Source organism: Trachymyrmex septentrionalis, unplaced genomic scaffold (genome assembly GCF_001594115.1).
Source record: "Trachymyrmex septentrionalis isolate Tsep2-gDNA-1 unplaced genomic scaffold, Tsep1.0 scaffold127, whole genome shotgun sequence".
NCBI lineage: Eukaryota > Metazoa > Arthropoda > Insecta > Hymenoptera > Formicidae > Trachymyrmex > Trachymyrmex septentrionalis.
In genome coordinates, this window is record NW_017304406.1 from 775,087 (window position 1) to 786,835 (window position 11,749).

At 30.1% G+C, this 11,749-nt stretch overlaps 1 protein-coding gene across 1 annotated transcript in view; it reads right to left on the minus strand.

The window, feature by feature from the left end:
* The window catches only part of LOC108756476 (TWiK family of potassium channels protein 18-like), a 17,928-nt gene extending 6,463 nt beyond the window's left edge, over nt 1-11,465 (minus strand). The window contains exons 1-2 of the mRNA XM_018500325.1: nt 11,137-11,465; nt 10,711-10,879 (exon numbers count right to left, since the gene is read on the minus strand). Coding sequence (XP_018355827.1) covers nt 10,711-10,879; nt 11,137-11,445 — 478 coding nt within the window. The 5' untranslated portion in view covers nt 11,446-11,465. The remainder of the gene's footprint in view (nt 1-10,710; nt 10,880-11,136) is intronic.
* Nucleotides 11,466-11,749: the final 284 nt, after the last annotated feature.

Consider the following 11,749-nt stretch of genomic DNA (forward strand, 5'->3'; position numbering starts at 1 on the left):
TATATATATATATATATATATATGCAAATCATCTTTTTTAAGAGAGTTAAATTCTCTACAGAGTCTCCCCTTAAGCGACCACAAATGAAGATGTTACTTTTATAGTGTCACAAACTCCATTTTACTTCACGTTGGTATACGAAGCTTTGAAGTTGAAGAAGTAGAAGAAATTTAAGAGAAAGGTTTGTAAAGAAACGCTTATTAAACAAAAAGAAATTTACTCTTTAAATATTCTATCATCTAATTCTGCCAACTACTTTTATTCTAAGATGCAAAAAATAGAAGATAGAAAACAGAATATTACACTCAAAACGTTACTTAAAATTAAAATAATGCTTTTATATTATACATTTTTCTCATAATAATTAAAATGCATCAAATATTATTTTATAAATTAATATGAATGACAAATAAACAAATATGTATATTGTTATACGAGAATTAAATATATATGTTTATATACTCTTCAAATATCCTAAATAAATTGGGAATGTTTAACTGCATTTTGATATAAATTTTTTGATATAATAATTTTTTGTTATTTTTTAAATCGAAAATATGGCAACAAAGTTCTTTGTACAACTTTAGACTCGCTCTAAACAATGTAATATGCGCACATTTCATAGTCGGAAATGAAAGCGGAAATAATGAGAAAATACACGCGAAAATTAATGTCGTTGTACGAGTCGACGAATACTGGTGCATAAAATCACTGCGCATATAGAGTGTTTTAGAAATTCTGATTAAATACTTTTAGATTTGACATTTCTTAAGTTGTATATTGAAAGACTGATATAACTCAGAGCTACAAGGCATCAACAGTGAAATAATTAGACTTTCATGATATAATTAAATGTATGTATAAATGATCTCAAAAAAATTTCTAACTTTATTTCAATTCGCACGATTGTTATTTCTTCCAAAATTTCTATTAAACTGAACTTTTGATTTAGATTTTCAAGATTTTTTTTATCCCAACTACATATCAAATACTTATTACTATTAAAATGTACTTTTGAGCAGTAATAGAAGTGATACAAAATGATAGTGCAAATAGAAAAAATAATTTGAGACCTTTTTTGGTACGCTGGAATATTAAATTTTAAATATTGCAAATAATTATTTCTTCTACAGATAATTTAATTCTGCCCGTTATTTACAGGCATGATTAACTTCAATAAACCCGAAATTGCTGTTTTATTGACTGTTGTGACGTGAAACGTTAATAATTATATCGCGTCATTTTTTTCAATTTATATTAAAGTTTTTGCACAAGAATGTGAATTATCGAATATCAATTTGATGTAACAGGGAATTTGATGTTTTCTTTTAACTAGCTTTCGCAGAAAATTTTGTATTTATTTATATGCGTTTTTTTTTGTAGTCGGAGGATTTTACAAAACGGTCAAGTATTCTTTTATCAAAAATTCCGATATGTTTCTATTTCGACTGCAATTTTCTATAACATCTCTCGTTCAAAAGATCTTATCTTGAAAGATAAAATTCTATAAAATACGCGCATGAGATTTGTTGGAAAACGATTTGGATAATGAAAATCTTTATGTTTATTGTTTGTCTTTCATCGCGCATTGATAAGTTAGATATAACTACAGTTCAAAAATAAGAATGCATAAAAAAAGTAATAATACATAATCACTGATAGAAGTTGCGTAACTAGTCAAACGCACGACATGTTTGAAACTTATGTAAATCTAAATTCTATATTTTCCATGAGGACAAAAGTCTTTTGCAAACCTATGAACTCTATTTTGCAAATCTATAAATTTATGAAATTTAGTATTGATTTTTATTGATGAACAGAGAATAAAATACACAGGAAGCAAAAATATAAGCCAGCCATTATTGTTCTCCAAAGAGTGGAAATGGCATTTACAAACCGTTTTCGATTGCCAAAACCAGAAAAATATACGCAAATCATATTACAAGTCATTTAGAAGACTTCTCGCATTTTAAGAATGAATATCGTGAACAAATCGCAAACATTTTTTATCAATTTTCGGAAAAATTCAGCGACGCCGGTGGCACGTGTAAAATATGACCAAAATTCACGTAACATGTATATAAAAGTAATTGAGTACTACGGTTGAAGCGTGTGTGTGCATCAAAATCTAAAAGAGATAGGAAATTCTCGACATGGCAGAATAGAATGGTGGTACGTATGGAACGTATGGAACGAGATCCAAGTTGATCGACCAGTTATGTTCGCCGTTGACATTTGACTTTACGGTCGTTTCGCACGTACAATATTTTACCCGACATAACAATGTAATCCAACCATGTAACCCGGAATATACATTATACGTACTGCGTGCGATTTTTTTAACAATTTATTAAATATTAAAAAAACTCCATTTCTGCAGGCTTTGCGCACTCATTATTTAGATCGTATCGAGTTTATAAAGCCGGCAAAAGGTCGAGTAAAACGACGTTTATCCACAGCGACGTTATGTAAACCACTGACGACCATTAGGTTATTATTGTCAACTAAATCTATCACTAAATGAATAACGATGTACCGATGTCGGCATTTACAATTTCGAACTCAATTAACCGACGATGTTTATAGAAATGTTATCCAACTTCGCCGATGATAAAGTTAAAGCTTTTTCGTCGTCATTACGTGCGAGAGAACTGTTTCGCCTATTCATTATTATCGATTTTATCGCGATTATGTAATCCTGGAACGGCGAGCGTTAACGATTTAGTAAAATATAAAAGCACAAAGACGTTTTATATAGATTCTTTTAAAGAGTTGCGAAAGGCGAGTTTAATCGCAAATTCTTTGAAACTGAGCTTTTCATAATTCTTGACTTTTAATTTAATAATCAAGGTTTTAATGTTGAATATTAAAATTAGTTTTAAGACCGACGGAAACGAAAAAATTTAAATTGGATATATTGCACTTAATTATTAAAATATCAAATTTGTAATGTTATGTTTTATCGAGTTTTAATTTGAAATTGCAAGAGATAAATGGGAATATATTTTCAGACCATTTCGCGTGTATTCATACGTAAAAGCTTCCATGTTAAATGTACATTAACGATGTGCATTTAGTTTTAGCGGTGTACATGATAATTCTAAAACGCTGATAACCATGTTGTGAAGCATTGCGTGCGCCGCCAGTGATGTTTATCATTTTCACTAACTGACAATTTTGGCAGCCGGGATCACCTGATTTTATCCTCTTTCGCTCCCATGATGATTTACTGCAATACGCCATGACATAAATTAACATGATATATGCACTCGTCGTATCATTCGTTTTTATTCGTGGTGGTTTAAAGTATGTTTAGGCAGCGCATAAAGCAGATTGGGGTGGATTATGACATAATAATCTTAAAAACGAAATAAAATAGTAGAAAAGCTGTTAATTAATACCAGGTAAAGTAATATAAATCTGGAATAACGGAAAGAAAAGAGAAAGAGATAGATAGATAGATAGATAGAGAGAGAGAGAGAGAGAGAGAGAGAGAGAGAGAGAGATTTAACAGATTTGTAAAATGAAAATAAGAAGAAATTTGGACAATTCCGCAAATGTTTTAAAATTATACTCGGGACTGCGGATGATTGATACAGGAGGTAATTAATTAGAAATCTCAAATGTCAAAACGTTTTGTTCATATCGACTCGAATGGCACTATCGGCATAACGACATGCTTGTCTTGCCACGCACGTAACAGGTATCACGTGCCAGACGTATCAGGGACATTAGTCCGTTTGGGTCGGGCCTCCGGCCAGAGAATTATTGTATTGGCGATTAACCAAAAATACGGAAACCGACATCCCGCGCGTACTTGTGCATATGTTTGTTATTTCTCCGTCTCGAACGACGAGGGCGACCGACGCGACAGTGTCGTCACATACATGGTTAGCGATCAATTATCGCGAGGATTAATCGCGGGAGGTTTCATCGCGGCACCAATTTATCGGCTTGTCAAGAAGTTTAACGGCGAAATGATTCCCTCTGAAAATTAATTATGCCCGTTGCCGGCGATGTCGGACAATCGCTGTCGCGCTTGATTTATATCGCGTTACCGACTATTTCCACATCCCCTTGTGATATACTATACGGTTATTATATCTGAAACTCTCTTGATAATCTGAACAATAAGCAAAAAGTCAATTGACCTATTCAGACAAATTATTAATTTTTCCATTCTTTTTGTTTTTGAAAGACAATTGAGAGAAGCAGAAGAGTGTTTCGCTTAATATCAAATTTAAATAAAATAAGAAAATATATAAATATTATATTCGCTTGGATGTGTAACAACAAATTAAACTAGATAGATAGGCTAAATAATGAGCGACAAAGGGTCTAATTGAATTAGTTTACTATAATTAAATAATTAGAAAATTAATTAATAATATGTATATTGTAAAATTTGTTATACATATATATATATTATAACAATAAAATGATGATACGTTTTGACTATATTAATTGTAAATCTTCATCAGTCTGATGACAATTTATCATGAATTAAAATTTCATTACAGTAATAAAACAAAAAGAAAAAACACGTTAGAAGAGAATTCATGATATTATAACAGGTTGAAATGAAAACATAAAGTTATATCGCAAATTAGATACAATGATAAATTGGCACTGTCCTGTGTTCCAAACTATTTCATAATTGGACGAGAAAGAGCAGAGCCAAGAAATTTAAAAGAGCTGTGTAAAGTCAATAGTAAAGTAATATTTACGAAACCTGATATAAATTGGAAACATAAGGCCTGTTCTTTTTGGCTGAACTTTTGCACCAATTCATTTTTCTTTTTCTTCTTTTGTCCTGAAGAGAAAAGGAATAAAGAACTGGTGGTGCGAAAGTTTAGTTAAAAAGAGAGAACAGGCCTATTGTCTTCGGATCCTTAAGTAAATTAATGTATCCAATAATATTAAACAAAACTTCATATTCTGACGAGCGTTAGCCGGAAAATGCCTTTAGGCATTGTATTTGTTAAATAAATATTGTCTTAAATACGTGAGAATAGTTATTGTATTTTATCCCAAATACAAAGAATATACTATTGTATATAAATTTATTTTATAAAATAAATTCATTTTAGACGGATATATCTCTTTCTATTTTTGTATTAAAATCAATGATAGAATTTATAATTTTATGCAACATAATATGAAAAATTTGGAAAATTAGAATATGCATAAAATATATATTTACGTATATATCTCGAAATATACAGCATGTAAAATTATAAGGCATATAAAATATTAGCTAGAAATCGTAAGTCTGGCATACATAAATTACGGACAGATTGTTTATTTTATTTAAATCTAAAATGGACTGAGTGACAACAAATCGATTGACGTTATCTTGATATTTCTTTTTATTACATATATATGTTAGTAGGTAGTGATATCTTCCACACGTGTATCTAAATACACGTGTATCTCCAATCACGTTTAACATCATGATTTCTATATAGTGTGCTGACGCGCATACATAAGGCTATGCATGTATCGTCTATTAGATATCATTTACTCAACGAGGCTCGAGTTGGCAGATCCTTTCGTTTTCAAAACGCAATCATTTAAAGAATTAAAAGTCAACAAAAGTGACGATTCAACTCGTGTACATCTTATTTACAGTGTAAATATATACCTGCACTATCATGTATTGTAGTGTTAAAGAAATATTTGCCATAAAATTTTTTTTACTTACATGTACGAAACTTCTTAAGACGACAATTTTGTAATTTTGTTTTTAAAAGTATTAAAATAAATAAAATGATCTATTTCATGCTTACAGTGCAGATATATGTCTTCATGCTGATATTTTATCTCTTAGAAATAATATCGCTTCTTAGCTTCTTTTTTTATGAAGCTACGTATATTTTTGCAATTTAATTTTTAAAATATTACATTAAACAAAATTATCTATACTTTAACTACATTTATAATATAAATTGAATAAGATATCAAGACAAATTTTTATTTTATCTCTTTTTTTAACAAAAATGCTCTGTACGTATTTTTAGACGACTTTCTTGATTACGAATATCGCAAATACATTGCAATTTTCTTAGTATTCTAGATCTATAATGCATAAAGAAATTTGTCTCCAACAGAGATCTCCATAATCATTCCTCTCCGAGTTTTGATGATGAGAAACTCACGCAATTAACTAACTGTCGCAATTAACGTATGATTAATTATAACTCTCACGCTTGTTTAAATTGTATCAAAACAATGGCTATTTAATATCTAATAATAATAGAATAAATAATAAAAAAAATAAATAACTATAGCAAATAATAGAATAAACCGTTTTAATTTGTCACGTTATTATTTTAAAAATATAATTATTTTATATAAAATATTTTGTGCCTTATTTTTGATAAAGTTCTTGTTAACTTTGAACGATGCGACATCGTGAATATGATCCGTTTAAACTTTTGTTGTCGTATAATATCGCACCTTGGGTCGCATAATTTACATCAAAGTTTGAAATTAACAAATAACTTTTAACAAAATTATGGATAAATTTTGGTCTTTAACCAAGAAAAAATGAAAAATTATTTCTTAAATATATGTTTACTGTAACAGTTTTTATCATGTTTATGTTTGTTTAAATTTTTTACATGTGACATAAATATGATTGTAGAATAAGTGAAATCACTAAGAGGCTTCTTCAGCTTTGACAGAAGATATCTTGGTAACAAATCAATTACGCCCGAGGATGGGCTATGACTTTCGCTTCATGTTTTCTAAATTCGAGGCTGAAATATATACAAGTCAATCAATTACTGATTTGACGGCATTGATTGGGCTTTATGCAAATATTTAAAAAGCTTTTAATAGCGTTATTTTTGAACGTAAAATATATAAAGTGACGGTGATTTCATATGCATTTCTTTCTATGTTTGTAAATATAGTAGGTATATAATTTGCGATTTTAATCAAGTTTCGAGAACGGCAAGTTTAATAAATCGATATTCTTTTGTACCAGGAAATTTCTTTATTTAACGCTTGAATACTTAGTAAGATCTTGAATATGTCATAATAGCGGTATAATACGTATATTTTTCAAAAACTTCTTTACGTTATAATTCACAAAATAAAAAAAATTGATACAATAAAAGATAAATGCAATTAATGAAAAACCGTGGATATCTAAGCATATTTGATTTTTTACTCGAATACATCTCGGGTCATTGTAGATTAAAGTGTATTATCTAAAAAAGAATAAGTAAAATAAAAAATTATTAATTACATTTAAATTTAATTTATTATATTTTTTTATATTATAATACCTGTATATTGATGAAAATAATTGTATATGTATGTATATGTGTGTGTAAAAGAATAGCGGAATGTCTTTTTTGCAAAATGCACTTTGCATGATGTCGTCGAATATTGCTACTATTAGTGCATCCAGGAGATTAACTACTACTACTAATCTAGCCTATTGGACACTAAAGAAATTAATTAATAGCGAAGTGAAATGTCGATCGTTGATGGTGACCATCAACGATGTTCTTGCGATGAACGAACAAATAAATGAACGAGCAAGTTTCATCGATCCTGGGGGATCGAACGATCAGCGCACGTTAATTAATTTCCGGCCTAACGAAGTCCTCGCCAGTCCGCAAATTCGTCGTTGCGGAACACGTCGTAGACATACGACAGGTAATTTTCGGTAGCGATTCGATTCTACGAAGGACATCGGATACGAAGGAAATACAGGAAGTTCGGTTGAGCAATATAATCCAATTTCGAGACTTTCATCGAGCGCTGCTCTCACTATTTTTCATTGATTTTATCAATGTCAGTTAACTATGCTGAAAGCTAATAATAGTATTTGAGATAATTCATAAAGGAGAGCCGCGATTTATAGCGATTAGCACTTTAAAAGTCAAACAATTAAGAAAAACTATATAACTCGAGATGAATAGATTGTAAATACTTTAAGTTTTTATTAACTTGTATTAACATGTATATACATATATCTAACGTTATTTTGCTATTAATTCGGCGTCTTAAAATAGACGAATAATATTGGATAACAAGATACACATGTGTTAAAATGAAAAGGATACTAACTAATTCAATTATTTATTTATTTATTTATTAAATGATGCAATATCATAAACTGAATTGCGCGAGTTAGGATTAATTGACTAATGTGCTACACAATTTATCGATGATTATCATTTCACGAAGAGCATGCCTTATCAATATCGAATTTCATAATTAGTTTTATGTTAATTCTAAGTGACCGACTTTGCCAATCGACGACAACAACCTAATGTCAAAAACTGAAAATAATTATCGTCGTGGGCGCGTGCACGAATGAAATTTACATTCCAGTATTCATACGCAACCTTCCAAAATAGTTCTAAACACAGGTATTAATATGTATAATGATCAGTATAATAATGGTCAATTGTGGTGAATCCTATTAGTTATGTAAATTATATGATTAGGTGATATTATAATTTAATATTTATTATTCCAGCTATCAAATGTTATATAATAATACAATAATATTTATGTTAATTTCATACATCAAGGTAACATTAATCGAAATGTTTATATTAAATAAATACTAATGGATACTCTACTATTGACATTAACTATTCACTGAGAAAAATATTGAAATAGATTTATATTAGAGGAAATAGATATTTTAGAATATCAAAGATATACATACATATCCGTGACCGTGAATACTTTCTTGTATTTCTAATTTATGCAATAGTCTCATAAATCGCATAATTCCTTTCGTGTAATTTCGCCGAGTAATCATGATTTATACTCTTCTCACACACATTCTCGCACACGGTATACTGATACGATGTAGCACGCACAACGCTGAGAACAAAGCCGCCATCACGTTAAAGTCATTAATATCACTTTATCCTTTCATTGCCGTGGCGCCGGAAAATGATAAATCCTACGTCTCAGGATATTATTCGTGGCCTGGATAGTAGTAACTATCCGACATTTTACGTTGATTTTTCTGCCTGATGCTATAACTCGATCTCTTTTGACACATTAGATCGCGATAGATTAAGAATAAAGTAATTTTCGTACGCACCCATCAACGACAAAAAATCAACAACAAAAAATTTTCAATTTCTTTTGTTTTTGATATATGATTAAATCATGATTGATCTAATTAATTGATGAAAAAAATTAGCTTCTTGTAAAAAATTAAGATTAATAAAATTTCGCTAAGTTAATTTTTTCAAATTATATATTAGTTTATACAGATTGATCTTTGAATTGTTTCTTTTAATAAATATTTATTTAAATAAAAAACTTTATGTAAAAGTTTTTCTTAGGAATTTCTAGATAGATAAATGTTTAATGTATAAACAAAATATAAAAATAATATTGGAAATGTGTAAGATGTATTGGAAGAAAGCCTTATGAGATTGACATTTAGTGTCAATAAAAATAATAAGAAAATAATTAAAGTTGAGCAAATAGCAAACATTTACGTCACACTGACAAATATAAATAAATTAATCAATTTATTCTACAATTAATATAGAATGAGTTTGCATTTTCTTTCTTATCAAACAAAAGAAAAGCTTTACAAATTTCAACTTTAATTATTTGCATTCTAAATATTTTCAAAATAATTCGAATATAAAGTATGACATGTAATAATATTGAAAACAGAAAAAATTAATAAGTACTATCTAACAATAAGAATTTTACGAATATTTTTATTATTGCGCTCTTTCTCTCTCGATTTTAATATCCTTTTCGTGATATTTCAGACAGACCAAGATTTATGTATATATTTTTCAACTCGAAATCCGTATGTTTTTACAATTTAAATTTATTTCTTTTATTTTTGGACATACACGTAGCTGCTTATTTGGAGAATGTGTTAGCTAGAATTTCTAATCAAATTTTTCTTACCATATTATAAAATTGATGTTCTCAACATTCATTATATGCGTTAGATAGATTATATATGCATACAATTAACAAAATTACTTATTTTGTTTTTATAATACAGTGGACATCAAATTTATTCTACATATTTTAGCATAATGATTTCAAATAAATTGTGTATTAATATTTGGTCATAGCTGGCTAATTTTATAAAATATTACAAAGTTGTCAATCTCTCGCACAATTTTATTGTTAAATACAAACTCTGAAGACTTTATCTCAAAACATTTTCATAGTTAGCATAAAAGCTTTTAATGAGATTAATTAGTCACGAAGAGAGAAATGGGCATTAGCTAGGCATTAGCAGGGCAAATAATATTTAGTATGGCAAAATATCCAGCAGCGAGTAAACTGTCTACATTTTTCAAAAATTTCTCTAACATTTTCCATGCCACGTTTAATTCTTAAAGACAAACGCGCGCGAATATATCGAACAATTCTATACATTTAATTAACTCTTTAATTATATATTTTTAAATTAAAATAAATTAAGAAATGTAAGTAAATTAAAATTAAAGCGAATATATTGTTAAAAATAAAATGTTAATTTTAACTTAAAGACATATAGTGAACTTTCTGAGACATTAGTTAAAATTAACATTTTTGTACAAACAAAAATGTTAAATTATAACATTTTTGCATGTCTCAGAAAGTTCACTATACGTCTTTAAATTAAAATTAATATTTCACTTTTAACAGTGTAAAGTTACGAGTAAATTGCAAACAATTTGATTGTATATAAGAGCGAGACTCACCGATGGTCGTTATCACGGTAAGGGAATACAGAAAAGCACCGGCAAAAGTCCACTTAGTTTCCTTCATACCATTGTATCCATTTTTTATAAATGAGACTATCGTCGTTTGGTAATTCTCGAGAATGTTTCTTACCTCCTCCTTCCAGAGTTTTTCCGAAAACACATTTTCCTATAAACAATATGAACAGTGTCAAAATATCAAAAAAAATAAATAAATATTAACATATTAGTAATGTCATTCGTTTTTTCTCTCGATATTTTAGTTAAAGAGTGATCAAATCTAAACATGTGTAAAAATAAATGATTAATAAAATTTGTAAAAGCATAAAATCCGTATATCTCTACGTATCTGTTCTTGGCGATATCATTCGATTTCACTACTGCGAGAAATTATAGCGCGTAGCTCGATTCACGTAAATTCTTCACCTTAGAAGTAAGCTCCCAAAGAGAGACGGCCGTCGAATTTCTTAGCTTGATGACGTCGTCGGCGATATTCAAGCTGATTTTACCCTCGATGTAGATGAATAGGAAGGCGCCCGCTATAGTGTAGCCCACTACTAGACACACGATGCCGACGTTACTGAAGAGGAATGCTATCAGCGTCCTGATCCAGTCGGCGATCCGCTCACCCCATGGCTTCCGCTTGCGTTTCCGCCGTCTTCCGCTCCGGCTCCGATAACTTCCGCGTTGCCAACTCCTACTGACTGACGAACGGGACGTCCTATCCGTTTCCATCGACGATTACGACTTCTCAATGTCACCTCGATCGCATCACTTCCGGCCGATTCGCGAACATCAAGCTTCCGGATCGCCGAACTCTCACTGAGTTCTCGCCGTTGCTCTCCGTTGTTTATGATATCACTACGTATAGGTATCCTCTCGTGGACGACTAACCACGCGGAGCGGTCATTTCGAACCTTCGATTCCCTGTTTCTTAATAATTCATTGACGATTATAAAATGCCTATCGCAAGAAACCGCCAAGTCACCACAAGAATTCACATTATTGCTCGAAAGCCGCAGTCAAGTAATTGGCTTCG